Source organism: Branchiostoma lanceolatum, chromosome 1, assembly GCF_035083965.1.
Source record: "Branchiostoma lanceolatum isolate klBraLanc5 chromosome 1, klBraLanc5.hap2, whole genome shotgun sequence".
Lineage (NCBI taxonomy): Eukaryota > Metazoa > Chordata > Leptocardii > Amphioxiformes > Branchiostomatidae > Branchiostoma > Branchiostoma lanceolatum.
This window is the reverse complement of record NC_089722.1, coordinates 42,965,719-42,988,386: the sequence shown is the minus strand read 5'-3', so window position 1 is coordinate 42,988,386 and position 22,668 is coordinate 42,965,719. Positions and strand designations below refer to the sequence as shown.

Here is a 22,668-nt window from a genome sequence, read left to right as displayed (position 1 = left end):
AGACGGGAAAAGAGGAAAGGTTAAAGGTCATCCTCCTAGCAACACCAGTGTGACACTCTGCACGACTTGTCGTCCTTTTTGTCTTACAAATCTTAGTCATGATTAAGAACAGGAGGCTCAAGTAGACAGAAGTAAGTGTTTTCTTGGTGATCTCGTGTCTGTGATGTAGTAAAGCAGGCTTTGTAATGTTTGAGGTTCGGAGTTTGGGAGAGAAGTTTGTTGTTTGACACTGACAGGTCGCGTTGTTGTTACAGTGCACCTGATTAACTTAAGTCGTTCAATGTTGACATTATATGACTGGGGTTGAGAGCTTGCTGTAAACCTTTCACTTCCTCTGGTTACTTATCTAGATCTGATGCAGTTAACTAGTTCTTTTTTCACGCCAAGAGAATAGAAATTGCACAGAATTCGACAAACTTTGGAACTATGTTGACATGTGTTCATCTTAAAAATCAAAGTCCTGAGATTTCAGCTTTATCAAAATCAGTAATATTTGTCCACCCCAAGGAAATGCAGTATCATTTTTAGTAGTTTTTGTTTGCTTGTCTGTCTGTGTGTGTTTCTCACATTGTTTTTGTTGTTGCAAAGCAGTATGGGTAAAGGGGGTGAAGTCTGCCATCTCCGATTGCCTCGTTACTTTAAACCAAGTGTTGTAATACAACAGGTAACATTTGCATACTTGTCGCATCAAGCCCTGCATACCTAACCAGCACATTGTTTATTTTCCAGGCAAGATGTCACAGGTCCAGTTTGCCATGGTGCCCAGCCCCCCCAAGGGCCCCTCCCCCCCGGGCACCAAAGCCCCCACCCCCCTGCACGAGGAACACGCCTCCCCCACCCTCCACGCACTCACCATGGCCAAGGGCTTCGTCCGTAGATGGCGCCGAAACCACGAGCAGCAGGTGATGGGGAGGATACAGGGAATGAGGGAAGAAAAGAAGAGGCGGTTAGAGGAGTCGCGGGAAGAAGCCCAACGCCTGGCGAGCAAAGTCCCGATCGACGTCCTGACGAAAGACTGGCTGAATGACGACAAGGTGACGATCGACGTCCGATGCTACATGGTGGATAAACTCCTGCCCACGCTGATTCTAGGGGTGGAGAAGCTTCTCCTGGAGGTGGAGCGGCGTGGCCTCGAACAGACTGAGGGTGTGACCCGGGAGTTCAACCCGATAAACTACCTGGCGCAGTACCTGATGCGGAACAACCCGCGGTACAGCAACTTCGCCGAGGCCTCGCCGTACTTCCGCGGGATGCAGGAGGTCTCCGAACAGCTGAAGAGGGAAGTTATGTCCTACCAGGACACCAGGTACGCAGCTGTGCCTATAACCTATATAGCTGTACTTATGTAACTATACCTCAGATAGCTGTGCCTATACACATGTAATGTAGCTGTGCCTTTAGCTGTACTTATTACTGTACCTATTGCAACCTAATAGCTGTGCCTATAGCTGTACCTATAACAGTTACACTTAATTTATACTTATAGCTGTGGCTGTACTGTAGCTGTACGTATTGCACAGCGTACTCAGCAAGCCTCTTTGTTTTGCACGGGGGGTAGTAATTTCTTCTTATGTTTGGTCACTATTTGGTGATGTTTTGGTTGCCCTACACCTACAACTCAAATGAATCTTTACCTTATGATGTTGATGTTGTACCTGAAAACTCTTTTAGGCAACTCTCTGACTGCACTAACAGCTGGTTGTTAAGTGGCCACACCCCTGATAGCCACATTCCCTAGCTGTTTTAGAGTCAACCCCTGGCCTAATCTTATATAAAGGGCGCAGGACGGTTGCATGCGAGAATGCCAATTTAGTACTACTTTTCTAAATCTGAAAACCAACATTTTGAGGTATAGCCTAATAGTATGGAATTGAAGTAACTTGAAGCTGTTTGTGGTATATTTTCCCAGGCTTGCCCGTGTGAAGGCCGAGGCGCGGCGGAAGCGAGAAGAGCGGGAAATGTCGGAGCGGCTAAGACAGCTGGAGTCGACGCGGCGAGTCGAGAGTCTGAAGGCGCAGTTCCACCACTGGATACGGGACGGGGATGGCAACGTGCAGCTCTCATTGGTCAGAATCCCGTTGTTTTCATTGGTCAGAATTCTGTTGTTTTCATTGGTCAGAATCCTTTGGTTCTCATTGGTCAGAATTCTGTCATTTTCATTGGTCAGAATCCTGTCGTTTTCATTGATCAGAATTCTGTTGTAACTGTGTAAATAAAGAGTATGGAATATCATGCATGTGACGTCATTCAATTTGGTGTCTCCACTGTCACATTAGTTTCCTAAAAATGCATTTATAAGAATTAAGTTTACTCACCCCCCCCCCCCCCCCATGAAATTTACAGACTTACAGATGTTTCTTTATCATGTATGAATTCATAATTTTCTCATGGTTAGAACGGCAAAAGAAATTATTCAATAACTTCAATTGCCAATGAAACACAAATTTGTTACACGTCCTGAGGTATGCATTAAAATGCAAAATCAGTGCACTAAAGAAGCAACAAGAATAAAAATGAAGTGACGGTGCAATACTGCAGGGCTTGCACTTGCATCTGATATTCTAACATTTGACCCATCATTTTGCCTACTTGTTTTGATACCTTTTATTTACTTTTTCAGGTTCAAAGTTCATTGAGATCCTTCAGAGAGATTGTCGCCCACCTTCCTGAGGACATTCAGACAGGTGGGTGGAACAGGTGTTCTTATCATCAGGGCTACATTTTCTTCAGGCTGTCATGTTTAGATAAATCTACTACCTCTAGACAGAACTGAGTCAGCTCACAGATGCGATTTATATGCATATGGTAAAGACTGCCATTTTCGTATAGGGCTGTTTAGCCACAGACGATGCTGTAGGGCTGCTGTGAATTAGAGTTTTACCTATGGTCAATACTGACCAACGGAGGCCAGATATATACTTAACCTCTACCACCAATGGTAAAACACCTTGCAAGAATAGTCAATTAGTCTGGATGGTACCGAAGTTAGGGTAACATCCAAACATTTCTACAAAGTGCAAACAAGACCATACATGGTGGCTGAAATTCAAGGAAATGATATTGACGAACTGTGAACTGTTTTGTAACCAGTTTCTGTCCATTTTTCAGCGTCATCCTTTAGTAAGGAGATCGAGCCGACAGATGAGACGGGGAAGGGGCTGAACCAGGAGGCCTTCATTAACGTGAGCTCGATGACACTTTTGTTGTGTTGCACTATTGATTGAATATCAGTTATCAAGGGTTTATGGCCAGCCCCGAGGTGTATATGGTGTCATAAGGCCCCGTCATTTACTTATTGAATAACCACTGAATGAGCAAACACATACTTTTGTTCTGTTCTACAGTACCTACAGGGATATGTACAGACGTTACCTGCTAAGTGCTCCCTCTAGTGATTTCTGTGTGATTTACACCTGTTCTCTATCCTGTAGTACCTACAGGAGTATGTGCAGATGTTACCGGCTAAGTGCTCCCCCTAGTGATTTCTGTGTGGTTTACACCTGTTCCCTGCAGTGCCTACAGGAGCACGTACAGACATTACCGGCTAATTGCTCCCCCTAGTGATTTCTGTGTGGTTTACACCTGTTCTCTACCCTGCAGTACCTACAGGATCACGTACAGACGTTACCTGCGGAGGTGTTTGACCAGTTCTCCCGGCACCTGGCCAAGTGCGCGCTGGCCCACCGCGAGGCGGCGGAGAGAGAGGCTCGCCGCATCATCCTGTCCAACCTTTTCATCTCCTGCGACCACACCTCCGTAAGAACGAATTTTCTCACAATTATAGTAGGATTGGTCTGGACCAATCGTAGGGAATTACTCTGGAGGAAGCGACCTCTGACCTCCGCTCCTGCCATGCTCACAACGCGAAATCCGCCGTTCTGTACGGCCGGCTCGCTCGCCTCCCGTGTAATTTGTCCCTGTAGCTCGATTGGTATGGGCTCCTGGTTTCTGGTTCTAATTAGTTGGTAACTTAGGGAGACCCGGTTCAAAACCAGCAAAGGGTTAACCTTGTTGGAGCCGCACTGTCTTTTAGAAGAGACGTGAAATTGGGGTCCCGTGTTCAAGAAGGTGCCTCGAGCATGTTACAACAGCCTCATTACTCAGATGGGTACCTACTGGCTGTAATGATACAACATGGTGACTTTATAAATTAGTTAATAAGCAGTCTGTTGTCAGGGCTTGAAACTCATTGTGGAGAATAGATGTGCTAGTGCACCCCACCAAAAATAGGTGCACTGAGAAAAATGTAGTCATTGTCAGCAAGAATTGATTACAGTTTCAAGTTTCGAATATTGACAAACTCAAATGCCATAGCTGACTAAGAAAAACAACAAACTTATTGTTTTTATTGTGTTTTGCCCCACAGATTGGTCTGCTGGACAGGCACAGGATCCTGGCTCTGTTTGAGAAGTTCTGGGACGGCGCAAACACCGAAGTCAAACCTTCACTCAGGAACCCACGGAAATGTGAGTAACCTGTCAATAACCTACCAATAACCTATCAATAATATGTCAATAACCTGTCAATAACCTATCAATAACATGCCAATAACCTGTCAATGAGCTATCAATAACCTGTCAATAACACCGAGGTCAAACCTTCCCTCAGGAACCCCAGGAAATGTGAGCAACTTATCATTAAACTATCGATAAACTATCAATAACCAATCGATAACCTATCAGTAAACTATGAATAACCTATCGGTAACCTACCAACAGCACCAAGATCAAAGCTTACCTCAGGAAATGAAAGTGGATTCATGATAGCCTATCAACACATTTTCATAACTCATCATCTTTCTAACTCAACAACTTGTTACCATAACCAATCAACTCGTCAACATAACTCATAGAAATATGATAACTCATTGACACATCATCACCCATCAACCCACCATTGTAGTCCGTCAACAGCAGGACATTGTTGTTTATTTGTTGTGTTTGCCGTTGCCAGGGCCGATTATCGAGCTGGATGAGATGGACGACGCCATGAGTCTGAGCGAGGACGAACTTGACCTCCAGGTGTCGGAGATGACCGAAGCGACGTCCGTTTCCCAGAATACATCGGTTGCACCGCAGGTACTTCAACCTCCCTTCTCAACTCTACAATTGTCACATAACTCAATCAAGTCATTGCTACCAGAAACTTGTCACTGCTAGATCTGTTTCCGACTGTTAGTAGTAGTGTTGATGAAGGTTGGACATCCAGGTGATAAGATACACAAGGTAACAGTTACTTGTGGGGTCGTGTGGCGCAACGGCAGAGCGTTCGACTCAGAACCAAGAGGTCCCGAGTTCGAATCCTGTCATGTCACCGATCTTGTGCCCTTGGGAAAGGCACTTTACACGACTTTCCTCACTCCACCCAGGTGTAAATGGGTACCTGACTTCGGTTGGGGAAAGTCGTATTGAGGTCACCTGGTGGCGCCGAATGGCAGCCGCCCAGACCCTTGCGACAGTTCCACAAAATTGCAAGTGTGACTAAGATATTATATGTTGTGTATTGTGTGAAACCTGTAGAACCCAGCATCAATTCAGCGCTAGAAAGGCTGCCATTGCGGGTAATTTCTGACCAATAAAAACTTAAGCCACTGCAGTGGATAGATTTTCAATATGATTTTGGAAACGGGAAGACATTTCAAGTAGCATCCGCTACCTTTCGTCAGTGACACTGAGTAAGATCTGTAGATCAGCAGATTTTTAACCATGGGCTATGAATTGACCGTAGTGGATGCTAATACCTATAACGTCTGACCGTTTCCAATATATATCCAGTTGCTTGAGTAACTGTTAACTTGCTATATATAAGTAGTAATGTTCTGTACTTTGTTGTGAACCATCTGTGCAATAGCCAACTTTAAGATGCTCTGTTTCCTTACTATAATACATTCACTTATCGCTCGTTCTCATCTAAATGTACACATTTTGTAATGTCCGTTACCGTTAAAAGTAAGACGTTCCTGACATTAAAGATATGCCACATATAAGGTACGCAACTGCCGTTTTTAAAAGCTAGAAAAGTTTTAAGTCGTCATAAAAACTACAGATATGTGGCATATCCTAATGCCAGGAACGTCTTATTTCAATCGGTAACAGAGATTACAAAATGTGTACATTCAAAGGAGAACCAGCGTTATTGAACTCTCTCTGTGTAACTTTCCAACAGCTTCTCAGTCAATGTTCCTTACTGTCACCACTACTGTCTCTGTTCCAGCTGTTTTCAGACTCAGCCATGAGCTAGTAAGGTCCACAGGTAAACCGTCCGTCCATACCTCACAGGAATGAGATAGGAGAATGGTTGAACTGCGTTTGGCTTCTGGTCAATGCATGGAGCAGTGGAAAGCTGTTTAAGTTGCCTGTAGATGTACAGCATGTATAGGAATGATACATGTAAAGAACCTTGGCTTGATGAAAAACGTCCTACCAACGCATGTATTGTTCTGTCAGATTGTCTGTGTTTAAATCATATAAAAAGGGAGTGACTGAACCCTTTGCGTTACTGTCACACATACACACAATGATCAGGATTGTTGCTGTGTTCTACTCTATGGTTTGGACGCAGTCTGCATGAACCGGCACATCAACACAGTAATGCCACACATTCCATGGCAAATCGCCAGGGAAATGCCGTACAAAATAGTGTTGCAAAGGGCAGGCACTGACAGAATGCTTTAACAAAAAAGCAAAAGGTCCTTCCCTTACACATTTCTATGGAGTGAAGAGCATCAATACTCTTATTCAGCACTTTTTGCATGTTGAAGAGGTGTCTGCATACTTGTGCATTGCCAGCATCATTAAAAATCAGGGTACCACCATGTCTTTGTACTGTTTGATGTTTTAACGTTGATTGTTCTTTCTGTCAGGTTTCTGATGAAGGTGAGAAGAAGGACCTGGAGAAAGAGACTCCCGCCATTGCTGAGGTGAAGGAAGGGGAGGAAACAGCTGAGCAACAGGAGAAAGTACCCGAGGCAGTAGCACAGGAGGGAGAGAAGGGAGGAGGAGAGAAAGAAGGAGAGACAGAAGGGGAAAAGGGAACTGAAGAAAAAGGAGCAGAAGAGGAACCAAAGGGAGAAGAAGCAGCAGAAAAGAAGGACGAAGATGGACAGAAGGAAGCAGAGGTGCAGGAGGAGAAAGCTGAGGAGGCTGGGGAGAAAACGGAAGGTGATGCTACCAAGGAGGAAGTGACGACTGAAGAGGGTAAGGCTGAAGAAAGTAAGACAGAAGGAGAGAAGACTGAAGGAGAAAAGGAAGCTGCCCCTGCGGAGGATGTGAAGGAGGAGGCTGCTGAGGCTGCCGGTCAGGAGGAGGCTGTTGAGAAACCTAAGGAGAAACAAGAGGAGCAGCAGGAGCAGGTAACCACGGCAACAGATGAGAAAAAGGAAGAAGAGGTGCCCAAGGAGAAAGATGCAGAGAAGGAAGAGGGCGTGTCTGAGGAGCAACAGAAGGAGACATCAGAAGGTGCTGAGACGTCTCAGCCTGAGAAGGAGGTGGTACAAGACGTTCCAGTGACAGAGGCACCAAAGGAACCTACAGAACCCACACCAGCAGCTGAGGCTGGAGCAGAAGCAACAGAAACTAAGAAGGAAGAAGAGGAAAAAGCTACAGTGGTAACTACTGAGTCTGAGAAGCCAGAGGTGAAAGAACCGGAAGCAGCTGTGAGGGACGAAGGTAAGGGAGACCAGAAACTGGTTTTGTCCCTTGAATCAATTTTTCTGTTCTGGAGCAAAGTTGAACTTTTACTTGAGACACAAAAAATGGACTTACCCAAATTTCTCACTGTCCAACTCCAGTCCTTTTCAAGGAACTTTGCTTCTGACGAATTTCTGTTACCTACCGTTGTGAGAGATTGCTAATGATTTCTGTGCCTGTTTTGCAGCGACCGAGTCTCCTACGAAGACCCGCACCGGCAGAGTCAGCGTGACGTTTTCCTCAGAACCACCGCAGATGCTGGGAAATGGTATGTTGTCTTTTCTTATTGAATATACATGTAATGAAAAGCTGATAAAAAAATTATGACAATGTCATACAATTTGTGAATGTTTCAATGGTCATAGTTTTAGCCACATCCTTTTTTGGCAGGTCTAGTACCTCATAAGAAGGGAGGAAGATGAAAACCTTGTATCTCGAGATTCTCAGGAGAAGTCACTGCTCCACTTTGTGCTACTATTGCAGCTAACAAATGACCCAGATGACTGGCACCAGTGCGTTCGTCGAGAACTGGCTGAACCTGAACCAGTTTGTGGTAAAGTTGTCCTGAACTTGTACTAATATTGTCCTGTTTCTGTCCCATTTCAGACCTGCTCCCTCCCATGACCCCCGACCTGAACCGTAGCAGCTCCCAAATGACCCAGATGACGGGTACAAGTGTGTTTGATGAGAGCTCACTGAACCTGAACCAGTTTGTTCAGCTTGTGGAGACGTTCCTCGGCGACCACCCGTACCAGGAGGCCGTGGACCACCTGGTCGGGTACATCCAGTCTGGCTACGTCGAGACGGAGGAAGAGAAGATGTCGCGACTCGCAAAGGTCAGGGTTCAGCAATCATAGATGATTCAAACCTCACAAAGGTCAGGGTTCAGCAATGATCATAGATGATTCAAACCTTGCAAAGGTCAGGGTTCAGCAATCATAGATGATTCAAACCTTGCAAAGGTTAGGGTTCAGCATACTCTTCATTACTATAGATTCAAACCTTGCAAAGGTCAGGGTTCAGTAAACTAACAGTTCATTACTATAGATTCAAACCTTGCAAAGGTCAGGGTTCAGTAAACTAACAGTTCAGAACTATAGATTCAAACCTCACAAAGGTCAGGGTTCAGCAAACTATTCATTACTTTAGATTCAAACCTTGCAAAGGTCAGGGTTCACCAATCAAGTTATTCACAGAATTAATGTGCATCTTTCATTCAATGAATTAATGTGTGTGTACCTTTGAGCCATACCTTAACATGTGGATCTGTTGGTTCTGCACTTCATCTTTAATTCATACATGATTTGATATGTTCCTCTATGATCCGTACTCATCTGTATAACCTGTATAATCAGTCCAAACATGCTGCCCATAGCCCGCCTGCCATACTGTTGACTGACATGTATGGTAATGAGGACAGTGTGGAAGTAAGTACCAAACTAACTGCAACACCCCAAAGTAATGCTGCACTGAAATCTGTTAAATGTTACACACTGCACCTTTGAACAGTCTGGGTGGGTGTGTTTTTTGTAGTAAGTCTTTCATTAAGAAACTAGATGCACTCCTTTTGCAGGACTAGATGCACTCCTTTTGCAGGGGACACCCACAGGACACCTTGTTTCCCTGGCAATCACATACACATGTACATGTGCCCCCCCCCCCCCCCACACACACACGCACACTGCCCACTGTTGTTTTTTCCTGATACCTTCATCGACTAAACATTGTTGAGTTTTGATTTGATTTTTGATTATATTAGAATCGCAACAGTGCAATACACGTGGAACACAGGCAGCTATTGCTGGTGTCGTGACCCACACACATAATATACCCGATTCTACACTTTGGTGGAGTGAGGGAAGTCGTGTAAAGTGCCTTTTTCCCAAGGCCACAAGATCCATTGCGTAAGGGCCCTGGGACCGCTGGGTTCTGGGCCCAAAACCCTGTCGTTACGACCCCACGCATCTTTCCACGGACTAAACAATGTTGAATTTGTTTCAAACAGTTGTAATTTTGTTCCCCCCAGGCCCGACGAGACGCGATCTCGGCACGGCACAAGTACCTCCTGGACCAGCTGTTTGAGAAGTGGGACAACGACGGGTCGGGTTTCCTGGACCTGGAGGAGGTCCAGACCATCCTGCTCAAGTACAAGGAGGGGATGGAGGCCGCCATCATCAAGAAAGGTGGGTCTTATTCCTGTTTTTATAACCCGTTCAGTGTACAAGTATAAGAAAGGTAATTACCGATATATCAGCACCACAGACAAGTTATAAGTTATAACTTTATTATACCCTGTCACACAGTTGACAAGCTCTGGCCGTATTTGCTGATTGAGAAACGGTTGCCTGATTTTGAGATCGACAGAGGGTTTCGGATATTTGTGCACATTGAATGGGACTTGGGGACCTGCGAACATCGGCTGATCCCTGAAAATTACACAATGGTCGAGAGAACACCGGGCATTTTACTGCCAAAATAAAGAGCTTGCCGGCCAGTCGAAAGGCCTGCTGTGTGAAATGGGCATAAGGAAGGCAATTACCAATATTTCAGCACCACAGACAGTATTGATAAAACTAAACCCAATGCATCCTGAAGTACACTGATTTATGTGTTATTCTGTACATGGAGTTGGTATTAGTGCAGGCTACCACTGTGAGATAAAGTCATCATTATAAGCTTTCAGTGTCACATTATAGGAGTGAAATATCACATATCGGTGCCATAAAACAAAGGATGTCCCAACTGACAAGGAGATATCTTTCCTCCGACAGCGAGGGCCAGCCTGAAGAAGAAGTACCGTCTCCATGACAACCGGATGAACCGGCGCGAGTTCCGCACGTTCATCGAGGACGTGGTTCACCAGTTGCCGGGAGACGACAACGAGTGTTTCGAGGCCGTGATGGAATATCTAAGGGCCAGCGTGGAGGTGAGACAAACAGAAATCTAAAAAAAGATGAGGGTTTGAAATTAAATTTTGGAAATAGAAAATATTTTGGGTGCACAAAATTATAAAGTTCCCACACTTTCTGGTGTTCAGGGGCAGTGCCCCTCTCTGTTCCTTTGACCCTTGGGCCACATAGGCCACTACAGCAGCGGGCTCAACTGTATGAAATAGAAGAAATACAGGATTTAACCTTCTCCCTGCTGCCTTACCCTGTAACCAATACAAATTTGGTGCCAAAAGGCTGCCTCAGTATGGAGAAGGTTAATGAAATGCCTAAGAAGCTGTTCTTCTGTGTTACTTTATATAACTGTTAACATTGTACATCCCCGCAGCGATCGTACACAGAGCGTATCCGTGGTGATGCCAGGAAGAAGTGGCTCCAGCAGATCAAGATCGCCGCGGAAACGGGCGGGGCCAGCATGGACCCTGTCTACAGGGCCGTCTTCAACGCACTCTACAAGGTCAGATCATTAGCATCAGCTATTGTGCAAGTGGTGTGCAATGCTGGATTGGTGCCGCATTGATGCTGAACTGGTATGGCATTTTGGGCATTGATGCCACCTCAGTGCACATCCATTGGCAACTTAACTTCAATGCTACCCTACTGTGTTGACCATTTATCATCAATTGTCTTATACATGAAACAAAATTGATCAGGTTGTCTATTCATTTGTATTCGTTTACATGATTGAGTTGTTTATCTATTTGTTTTTGTTTACATGATTGAGTTGTTTATTCGTTTGTTTTTGTTTACAACAGGACCAAGAGGCGCATGGCGGGAATAAGAAGATCAGCGCGTACATCGCCATGTTGGAGCGGAACGACCTCCAGCCGTCGCGGGGAGAGACGCTGCTCCGCTACGTAGCCGTGACTCCGGAGGACGCACCCCTCATGCTGGGGAAGGCCATGTACAAGGACATGAAGGGCATCAGGTAGGGTTCGGTCAGGGTCAGGGTTAGGGTCAGGTTTAAGGTTTGGGTTAGGGTTAGGGCTACATGTACGTGGCTGTGACTCTGGAGGACGCTCCCCTCATGCTCGGCAAGGCCATGTACAAGGACATGAAGGGCATCAGGTAGGGTTCGGTCAGGGTCAGGGTCAGTTTTTGTGTTAGGGGTCAGGGTTAGGGTTGAGTTCAGGTTTAGGTTAGGTAGTCATGACTCCAGAGGACGCACCCCTCATGCTGGGCAAGGCCATGTACAAGGACATGAAGGGCATCAGGTAGGGTTTGGTTAGGGTCAGGGTCAGGGTCAGTTTTTGTGTTAGGGGTCAGGGTTAGGGTTAGGGTTGAGTTCAGGTTTAGGTTAGGTAGTCATGACTACGGAGGATGCACCCCTCATGCTGGGCAAGGCCATGTACAAGGACATGAAGGGCATCAGGTAGGGTTTGGTTAGGGTCAGGGTCAGGGTTAGGGTCAGGTTTAGGGTTTAGGTTAGGGTTAGGGCTACGTGGCCGTGACGCTCCCCTCATGCTCGGCAAGGCCATGTACAAGGACATGAAGGGCATCAGGTAGGGTTCGGTTAGGGTCAGGGTCAGGGTTAGGGTCAGGTTTAGGGTTTAGGTTAGGGTTAGGGCTACGTGGCCGTGACGCTCCCCTCATGCTCGGCAAGGCCATGTACAAGGACATGAAGGGCATCAGGTAGGGTTCGGTTAGGATCATGGTTCAGGGTTTGGTTAGGGTCAGGTCTTGACCTCCTGGTTGTTAGGGGGACAAGGTAGCAATGAAGATGGACATCTGTCTCCAGGCTCGTCTGTTTCTTGCAGCAGTCGGCCTTTCAGCCAGGCTAAGGGACGTCCACTCCAGGATGCTTCAATCAAAAGTCTAATGGCCAGTATTCATTCATTGTCCAGCCAAAGAAACTTTTCACAGGTCTCAATGTCATACGATAATAAAAACCTGTGGATTTCCCCCCAGTTTTGCGTCGGTTGAGAGTGGGAAGCCGATCCACGTGCCGCGGGTCATGATGCACGGGAACATCCACCTCTGGAACGCCGACCGCAAGGACCAGGTAGGTGCCACTATCATTTGCGTCTTATGTTTACACACTATAATAGACTTTTAAACAGTGTTACTTCTAAGGCTAAAATTGGACTCAAGTTTCAATTGAACAGCACCATTTTTCTTCAGGGAATGGGAAAGTTAACTTTATTGAAGTACAATATCATAAAAAAGTCTGAGGGGCCCTCTAGGAAGCTCTCCACTCGCAGGGAAACACGTGACTGGCAGGGGAGAGTGGCGGTAGGCTAGCTGCAAAAAGGAGTACCATGGGCTCCTCCAAAAATGTGGTCTGCAAGGTCAGAGAATGCTTTGACCTTGCGAGCGGCCAATGTCTCGCTCAAATTCTTGAACCAGAGTGCAATTTTGAACCATTACAGTATCACCTTGTTTACCCTTGGGAGGTGGATAAATCAATCATGGTGGTTACCCTGATAAACCACAGGAAACTTTGTGTATAATCTACTTGTAACTCCTGGCATTGTTTAAAGACAGTCCTAACCTATCGTTTGTACAGGAGGTGGACGGGTCATTCATGGTGGTTCCCCTGAAGGACCACAGGAAACTTTGTATAATCTACATGTACATGTAACTCCCGGCATTGTTTGAAGACCTATTGTTTGTGCCCCCTGTAGGAGGTGGACGGCTCCTTCATGGTTGTCCCCCTGAAGGACCACAGGAAACTTTGTATAATCTACATGTGCATGTAACTCCCGGCATTGTTTGAAGACCTATTGTTTGTGCCCCCTGTAGGAGGTGGACGGCTCCTTCATGGTGGTGCCCCTGAAGGACCACAGGAAACTTTGTATAATCTACATGTGCATGTAACTTCCGGCATTGTTTGAAGACCTATTGTTTGTGCCCCCTGTAGGAGGTTGACGGCTCCTTCATGGTGGTGCCCCTGAAGGACCACAGGAAACTTTGTATAATCTACATGTACATGTAACTCCCGGCATTGTTTGAAGACCTATTGTTTGTGCCCCCTGTAGGAGGTGGACGGCTCCTTCATGGTTGTCCCCCTGAAGGACCACAGGAAACTTTCTATAATCTACATGTGCATGTAACTCCGGGCATTGTTTGAAGACCTATTGTTTGTGTCCCCTGTAGGAGGTTGACGGCTCCTTCATGGTGGTGCCCCTGAAGGACCACAGGAAACTTTGTATAATCTATGTCATGTACATGTAACTCCGGGCATTGTTTGAAGAGGCCTATTGTTTGTGTCCCCTGTAGGAGGTGGACGGGTCCTTCATGGTGGTGCCCCTGAAGGACCACAGGAAACTTTGTATAATCTATGTCATGTACATGTAACTCCGGGCATTGTTTGAAGACCTATTGTTTGTGCCCCCTGTAGGAGGTTGACGGCTCCTTCATGGTGGTTCCCCTGAAGGACCACAGGAAACTTTGTATAATCTACATGTACATGTAACTCCGGGCATTGTTTGAAGACCTATTGTTTGTGCCCCCTGTAGGAGGTGGACGGGTCGTTCATGGTTGTCCCCCTGAAGGACCACAGGAAGCGGGTGTTCGGGATGCTGGGGATCGACACGATGGCCGACCCGCACGACAGGAGCATTTTCGTCACTCACGAGATCAGCTTCTTCCAGGTAAGGCTCTTACGACCACACCTGCTGCTACAGCTGTTACACACACCTGCTGTCACTCTTACAGAAATAGAACCTGCTGTTACAGTTCTTATAAACCACACCTGCTGCTAGGTAAAGGTAAAGGTAGTTCGATCAGTACCATAGCCTTTTTGCTGTGTTTAGGTCACGGTAGTGGAAGGCAGAACCATGCCTTCTCCTTCCTCTGCATTTTATCTTTCCGCCCAAAGCATGTACCCATTTTTACACCTGGGTGGAGTGAGGAAAGTCATGCAAACTGCCTTTCCCAAGGACACAAGGTCTAGCCAGGAACGCCAGGAATTCAACCCATAACCTCCCGATCTCGTGTCCATTCCAACACAACTACTGTTTGATGGCTCAATACCCCCGCAACTAAATTTGCAAGAGAGTTGTAATATCAATGTAAATGTACATAACTTGCAATTTTACAAGCTAGAAAAAGTTTCACTCAATATGGTCAATCTAAACTCTGTCCCAGGGTATTCAATGACCATTTGCATCTCTGTCCCAGGGTATTGCGAAGGCCTTCAGCGTGGCGTTCCACTACATCGACATCCGGCGGAAGATCCTGCGCATCGCGGAGAGCGCCGTCCACTGGATCCACCGCCGCAGCGTCAACGTCAAACAGATCGACGTCTACATGGTGGAGCCCGGCGCTAAGGTAAGGGAGTTTTCGGTTTTTTTCTTGATCAAACAACAAAGACTGTTTTGCCCCGTTAGACTCTACTTAAATCTAAACAAGACAACAACATCTTGGAGGTAGATACAATGGAACACAAGGGTGTGGCAAGTTTTTGTATTCCTCTTAGTCTTTGTCTCAAAAAACTCTCCTTAGACTTAAATAAGACAACACTATTTCAGAGGCAGATGAAAATTATATATGCAAACTACAGTGTATATTACACATTGATTTTGATTGAAAGTTCCTTTTTATTGGCTAAAGTCATTCTGATGCAAAATTGAACTGTAATTTCCAACACAAACATTTCACTTTGACAGTGGAATACATGTATTTGGGTAGGTCCAATTTTTGTATTAAAAATTACAATTCAACTTTGCTTAATCATAATTGCTTAAACATCATTGCATTTAGGAACAGCAATTAAGGTGCTACAAGGTTAACAGACTTACCATAGAAATGTGTTCTAACCAATCAGAGAGCAAGACACATGTGAGCCATACAATTAGCTACAGTAACCATGGAGATGTGCATATGACCAATCACAGAGCAGGAGACATCCAGGTTAGGCAGAGTAACATGTAGCTCCTCTCCCCAGGATATTCGTGCACGACTCAAGTCTAAGAAAGGCTCTAAGAAACAGACCCCCTCCCCAAGGAAAATGGAGGACAAAATTTCCTTTGACAGCCCGACTCAGTTGAAAAGGAAAGATTTAACCGCTGAGGTAGGCAGGAATAGTGCAGGCAGCTGTAGCTGAGTTCAGGTTCTAAATTAATTATACAGTTCTGAGTTCTAACTTATAACAGGTTGTCTGTTCAGGGTTTCTACTAAACCAAATGTTTGAATTCAGACAATGTCAGTTATTAAATGGAATTATACTGTTAACAGTTCTGAGTTCTAACCTCACAGGTTGTCGGTTCAGGGTTTCTACTTAAAACCAAACGTTCAAATACACTTAGCAATGTTCAGTTTTCTCTCCGAAAGTTTCAGTTGCTTTCAGCTACCTTCATCAGGGTGTAAGGAACTTTTGCATGACTGCCACAAGGGTCATTTTCCTGGGTTCAGGACAGTTTTTAGCCATTGTTGGTTCCTTAAAAATGTGTATTGCCAATATTGGTATTTTCTTTTCTATATATTCTGAATAGAAAAGCTTACAGTCAAACCTGCACAAGTGCTCACCTCTACATAAGGACATGCACTTGGCAATAACTTTTTGTTGGTCCCTTAAAATAATTTTTCCCATTGACACAAGCATTATATATATAATAAGAATACTGTTAATTCTACCAGTCTTCAGAGTGGTCATTTTGGGCAGGTTTGACTGTATCTTCATACATCATATGCACAGTCTGCTTTAAAACAAAGACTGAAAGACATTTTTATACAAACATTTTACTCAGAACTAAACTCCCCTGGCAAAAAAGAGAACCAAGGCAACAAATTAAGAACATACAGAAAATTCAAACGGGCATATGAAAGAGAAAAATATCTTGACATCAAAAACTTTAGCCATCGCCGAGCCATGGCTAAGCTAAGAATTAGCGACCATCCACTGCATATTGAAACTGGTAGATACAGCCGGACTCCTCCTAGCGATAGGCTATGTGCACTCTGTAATAAGAACTCTATAGAAGATGAAGTACATTTTATTCTAGAATGCTCACTGTACAAAGATTTACGCATCTCTTTGGTTAACGCAATACAACTAGACCAGAGATATACAAACTTAACAAATGACAAACTGTTCATATACTTGATGTCATCGAATAATCAATCGGTAATTGAGAAACTCTGTGAATTCGTGTACACATGTCTCAAGAAGAGAGAAGTAGCGTGTAAACTTTAGAGGTAGATAGAACATAGAATAGTTTTCTTCATTTTTTTCTGTTATTACAATGCACAATTGTATTACTTGTAATGCATTTAGCCCGGAAGGGCATGAACATGCAATAAACATGATTGATTAAAAAGAAGTTTGAGAAAAAGTCAACTAATTTTTTCCCGTTTGAGCAGGAGCACGACTTTGTTCTGCGTAAGATGATGACGACTGACAAGAGCGGGAACTCCAAACTGTACGAGGATCCGCAGAGGCTGGAGAGGAAGGACAACCTCTTCAGGTAAGGCTGATTCCACGGAAACTCTTCCCCAACGGTTAAGTCAGTTGAAGTCCTTCCCGCATCATACGGTGCGTAGGGCGGTGCCCTTTTCCATTTCAGTAGCCCCTGGACCACACAACTTTGTGCAATCACTACAGCAGGGGGCTAGTCCACTGGTAGTAATGTGTGTGTAACCGCCATACTCATTTCCCAAGTGCTTTAAGTGCTGAGTGCCAAGCAGAGAAAGCAGTATGCACTGTTTTTGAAGTCTTTGGTATGGCTTGGGTGAGGCTGCTTCCTGAGTAAAGGGTCTCAGTTTGCACTGGTACAGCAGAAGTCAGCAAGGAGGGTTGATGTGAGAATGGGCACACGAGTGCGTATATTCAAGTCTATATGAGTTCCGTATTGACATTGTCTGGTTAAGGTAAACTTCCTTTCTATGCTAGGTCAGGGCATGGAGAAGTTTGTAAGCACCTTGATGACAGGATTGATGATGATTGTGAAACCCGGCCATAACTGCTTCACATGTACAGGACCTGGTGTAGAAAACCACCTGTTAGCAAGGCCAGGTGCAACAGCTGCACAAAGTGTGACACCTGCATCAGGTGTGACACCTGCACCAGGTGTGAAACCTGCATCAGGTGCACCATGCACAGCTCACCTGATTGCCCAGTGTTGTGTTAAAAAAATGCTTGTTGTGTTTCCCACATGCATCATGATCAGATGGGAACAGAGGGGACCACTGTTTTTACACATGGAGTATAACAAATACAAGGATGTCAGATATGTAGTGGGAGAGGTTCTCACTAGGGGACACTACAGGTAGATGTGGGTGGTACCGTGTTGTGTACTACAGGTACTACATGTAGTGGTGCGGATCGGTCCGGCCGGACCGGTTCCGGACTTGTAAAACGTTTAGGTTCAAGTCCAAAAAAACCTAAACGTCTGGAAACAAGTCCAGTCGACTTGAAAAAAAATTCTCTCACTCATACACTCCTTTTTGTTTTAAACCATCTTAAACCTTCCTTAAATCGTGAAATTTGCACTAGAAAAATATTAAAACATTGCTGTTTTTGTGTTTATAACTGAACTTTTGTGTTAATTACTGACTGTATATAAATCCGTATATATAGTTTTCAAATTACGTGTAAAATATCTGCCAATATGCAATTTTACATGTAACACGAAAAAAATATTCCAAAATTATTGTTCAGGTCCGGACTTTCAAGTCCGGACCTGAACCTAAACCTCTGGACTCGAGTCCGAACCTAAACCTAAACTCGGGTTTAGATCCACACCACTAACTACATGTATGGGTGGTACTGTCTTGTGAGATTGTTGCTACTGTATTGTGTTATAAGCTGGGTGGTACCGTGTTGTAAGATGTTCTGTACTATATAGGTATATATCGGTGGTACCGTGTTGTAAGTTTGGTGATACTGTGTCATAGGATTTGTGGTACATGTACCATGATGGTGTGTACTATATTATGCACTGCAAGTATGTCTTGCTGCTATTATGTTGGTGGTTCCAGAGTGTACAGTTTGTATATTGCACAGTTGTTGTCTTTATTCTCTGGTGAGTTTTATTCCCTCAAACCCTTCAATGGTTGGTGTACTTATTACATTAGGTTTTATGCCTTTTCCCTTAGTTTCAAGACCTTTTGGTTTCATTTCAAGGCTAGATAAAAGTGTTTTATTTTTGTATTGAGGCATACATTCTGCCAAAAATGCAGAAGCAAAACTTCCTACATGTACTAGGTATATACATGTACCTGACACATACTTATTATGATTATGTAGACATCTACGTGTGTCCCAGAAAATCTGCTTCTTCTCCTCTTTTTCCTTGAATGATTTTGTCCATGTACTTTATTTCAAACTATTTACAGAATGTACAGCTTTTGTATACATACATACGTAATTAATTGTATCAAGTCTTTTAGTCTAAGCCTGACTCGTTTTCTCTATCGTTTTGCAGAGACTACCTGTTTAAGAGCGTGACTAACTCTGAGACGGTGACCGCGGACGCGTACGGCGAGCGCCACACGGCGTTCCCGTTACGCGACAACGACGGGCGGGCGGTGGCCGTGGTGGACATCAGCATCGGAGAGCTCCGGGAGCTTCCTCACGGCGAGCAACGGGAAGTCACGCGGATGCTGAAGATCCTCCAGTCCGCACACAAGGAGGTGGAGAAGGAGTCCGCCGGCGCAGAGAAGAAAAGGGTCTTGGGTAGGTGGTGATGTTTGTCTTATCATGGAAAGAAGACAGTCTTGGTTAGGTGGTGACTGTCTATCTTAAAAGCCATAACTTCAAGGTTAACTGGACTTCTTGAAACTTGCAGGTGATCATAGCAAAGAACTGTGAATGATTAGCTATCACTCTGTCTCACACGAGTTTGAGTTTACTTAAAGCAGTTTTGATGGTCAAATCAATTGCGAAGCCCAATAGATAGGTTCAGACAGAACTTCATGAAATACTGTAGGTAATGTTTACCTGTTGTACTAGCTGTGGGCCACTGTTGAGAACAGTGTGGGATGCCTTAGTTACAGAAGACCTGATGTACATGTATATCCATCAAGAGAATCTGTCTTAATTGTTTCTTATCACAGACAGTGGGACTTTAACAGCTTGTCTGTATTCTGAGATAGGATCAAGCAGGGCTAATTTCATGACAATTGAAATTAATGACATAGTCAATGTACTTTTGTCAGCCTAAAATAACAACAATGAGTGGAACAGAACAAAATTTAAAGCTCGAGACAAAACTAAGTGGGATCAAAAGTATAGAAATATCAGTTTTTTTATCTATTTTGTGTTTAACTGCAGAGATTGAGAAGGATGACGACACCCGTATCGACATCATGTTCGACCGCCTGATGCTGGTTGATCTGCGGCAGAGTGTCTCCAAACTTGACGTGCAAGCCTTCGCCGAGCTCAAGTCTTACAAGGACCCCCCGCCCATCATCCACCGAATCTTAAAGGCCGTCCTGGGAATCTTCTGGGCTGACAAGGCGGCACTGGGCGAGTTCGAGCTGTGGAACTCAGCAAAACAGGTCAGGATAACCCCGCCCCCCCCCCCCCCTTAAACACACACAGACCAGGCGCTCACATGTGCACATGCATGCACACACACTCTAACACATATATCAGATACAGATACACAGACATGCACACACACAGTCACACACACACACACAGTCACACACACACACACACACATGCGCACACACAGTCACACACACACACACACACACAGAGCTGTTCCATAAAGTGTTGAATGTTATATTCTGGCCGGACAATCCAGCTTTTTGCTTTATTTCCAACTGCAATAATTGAACATATTTTCTATATGCAGACTTAAACTTATGGCTGGCCCCTTGTAATAGCAATAGCTAGTCGGGCAGCCTTGGCTGCTGTACATTGTACGCAGCCGAACAAATGAATAAAAAAAAATGAAAAAACGTATGTTTCAACAATTTTTTTGAAGCGTAGCCCTTGGAAATTAAATCTTTGTCCACCTAGCAGCTAACTTACAAACTGCAGCTGTCTAACATTCCCCTCCTCCCCCTGCAGCGTGTGACGAGTGAGCTGATGAAGATGATCATCAGTTTCGACCCGACGTCCAAAGATGTGACTCTTCAGCCGGACGCCATCCTCACACATCTCAGCGGTAAGAAATCTCACTTGCCTGACAGTGTACATGTATCATCATCTATCGACCATATATCAACCATATATTTAACATAGTGCTGTAACAGATTTTATACCATATTTATTTATTCATTAGTTCAGCATGTACATGCCAGGGTTGCCCAACTAGCCAGATTTTATACCATATTAATCTTTCTCCATTGCCTCATCCAAATTTTCTAGTCCATCCCAGTATCTCTAGTTACATGTATCAGTTGTTTGATAGTCAATTCTCTGCTGTGAATTTGGCCTCTTGGCTTCCATGAGAAGGACTGAATATATACGCTGACCCGGACGCTTAAGTAACCTTGTGCGGAGAAAGTTATTGTCAATAGTTTATGATTGTCCATTTAGGCATATTGGATTTAATAATCCCTGGTCGTTCACAGTGGTTTGTTTTGAAAGGAGTATGCTGAACTTTCTGAATTCATGCACACTAGCTTTACAGACAAGCATCAGCAGCTGGTTATATCACACTGAATGACTTTTCTAAGTGTAGCATAAGAAAGAAAGGGCAAGATATCCATAGTTCATGAATCACAGAACTACATTGTGCTGTCTTCTATTATTTCCCCAGACATCCCTCACGGCGCGGTATCGAAGCACGGTTCGGTCCCGGCACAGTACCTGTACAACTGGGCGTTCGTCGTGATCTCGCTGGTGGAGCACACGTCCAAGTCGCAGGACGCCGGGCGCCCCCAGGCCTTCTCTCCGCCCGGCAGCTCAGCCAGTACCGACACAAACGCGACCATCGACGCCGCACTGAAGGCAGAGTAACAGAACCAGTGGTCCGGAAACTTCCTTGTTATGAGATATTTGACCAATAAGTTGTTGAGATTCTTTGTCTGTCTTCTAAAAGTTGAACTGTCAGTACCGATACCAATGCTATCATAGATACAACCCTAACCCACCCGGCAGCTCAGCTAGTACCGACACCAACGCGACCATCGATGCTGCGCTAAAGGCAGAGTAACAGAACCAGCTCCTGAAACTTCCTTGCTACGAGATATTTGACCGTTAAATTGTAGAGATTCTTCATGTCTGTCTTGTAAAAACTGAACTGTCAGAACCGACACCATTGCTATCATAGAGGCTGTCACAGTTATAAAGGCAGAGTAACAGAACCATCAAACTGAAATAGCAACCAAGCTGTTCATTTCGAGATATTCAACCATAGGAAATGTTGAGACTCCATGTCACTAAGTGTCTGTTGAAAATTGAAGTCATCAACTTGAATGTTGCGAGCAAATCAAAACAGCAAGCATTTGTCAATGATCACTTATCTAATATGACTTCTACGGTGTAGGTTATTTTTGTACATTATTGTTTTCTAAAACTTTTTTCATTGTTCAACAGAATATATTTGATTACGCAGTATATTTTTATTAGACTTCTACTACATTCAAGACCACTACTGAGATTTCATACTGACTCCTTAATATAATCTAAAGCAATTGAAATTCTACCTATGCAGTAAATGTAGGGAGTTTTGTGACCCAGATGTTTATATGACCTGCAGATTGTACTGTATATATTTGAGCCCAGAATTTAATTTTGTTTACCGTTTCTGAGTGTACAAGCAATGAGATTGAGTAATAAAGGTTTCTCTTCAATGTCCATATCAAACTTTGGAAGCATCTGTAGCAATTGACTTTGTTCAACATGTTGTCATACATGTGTAAGTATATACTATTAGAGACTGTTCTATGATCTCCAACAAATGCTGTTAGATTTTTTGACAGTTACAAAAACAAAGTTGATTTGTAAATTGTATTTACTGGTGATAGTGAAATTTGAGGTCTATGGTGTAACTCTGAAATGATGAAAATAAAGCATAAAAGTTGTTTCCTACTCACCTTCGTTGTATTAACAGTTGAGAGTAGTCAACTCATGTTAGATGACATCAATATAATTCCTTGGGTCTCAGACATCTTTATGTAAAATATTAAGACAT

The 22,668-nt window shown here is 44.3% G+C and overlaps 1 protein-coding gene across 3 annotated transcripts; it reads left to right on the top strand.

Annotated features, from left to right (window-relative positions):
* Window positions 1-6: 6 nt before the first annotated feature.
* Window positions 7-22,570, top strand: LOC136424135 (EF-hand calcium-binding domain-containing protein 5-like). 3 transcript variants are annotated; one of them, XM_066412608.1, is made up of 25 exons: window positions 7-131; window positions 730-1,306; window positions 1,910-2,066; window positions 2,621-2,684; window positions 3,109-3,182; window positions 3,601-3,756; window positions 4,367-4,466; window positions 4,954-5,078; window positions 6,863-7,667; window positions 7,876-7,956; window positions 8,295-8,524; window positions 9,715-9,871; window positions 10,460-10,614; window positions 10,965-11,093; window positions 11,392-11,564; window positions 12,545-12,638; window positions 13,379-13,425; window positions 14,142-14,229; window positions 14,759-14,908; window positions 15,525-15,650; window positions 16,940-17,043; window positions 19,003-19,253; window positions 19,851-20,077; window positions 20,598-20,694; window positions 21,292-22,570. In XM_066412608.1, exons 2-25 carry the CDS (start codon window positions 735-737, stop codon window positions 21,489-21,491), a joined length of 4,362 nt encoding a protein of 1,453 aa, XP_066268705.1. In that variant the 5' UTR covers window positions 7-131; window positions 730-734; the 3' UTR covers window positions 21,492-22,570. The 3 variants fall into 3 exon arrangements, with proteins under 3 accessions (XP_066268705.1, XP_066268695.1, XP_066268713.1); XM_066412598.1 differs by lacking the exon at window positions 13,379-13,425 and having other exon boundaries at window positions 14,095-14,229; XM_066412616.1 differs by lacking the exons at window positions 13,379-13,425; window positions 15,525-15,650 and having other exon boundaries at window positions 14,095-14,229.
* Window positions 22,571-22,668: the final 98 nt, after the last annotated feature.

Excerpts from the sequence above, each read along its gene's own strand:
- LOC136424135 (XM_066412598.1), top strand. The coding sequence starts at position 735 with ATGTCACAGGTCCAGTTTGCCATGGTGCCCAGCCCCCCCAAGGGCCCC. Across the intron at positions 15,651-16,939 it reads GGAAAGATTTAACCGCTGAG|GAGCACGACTTTGTTCTGCG; the intron begins GTAGGCAGGAAT and ends CCGTTTGAGCAG. Across the intron at positions 17,044-19,002 it reads AGGAAGGACAACCTCTTCAG|AGACTACCTGTTTAAGAGCG; the intron begins GTAAGGCTGATT and ends ATCGTTTTGCAG.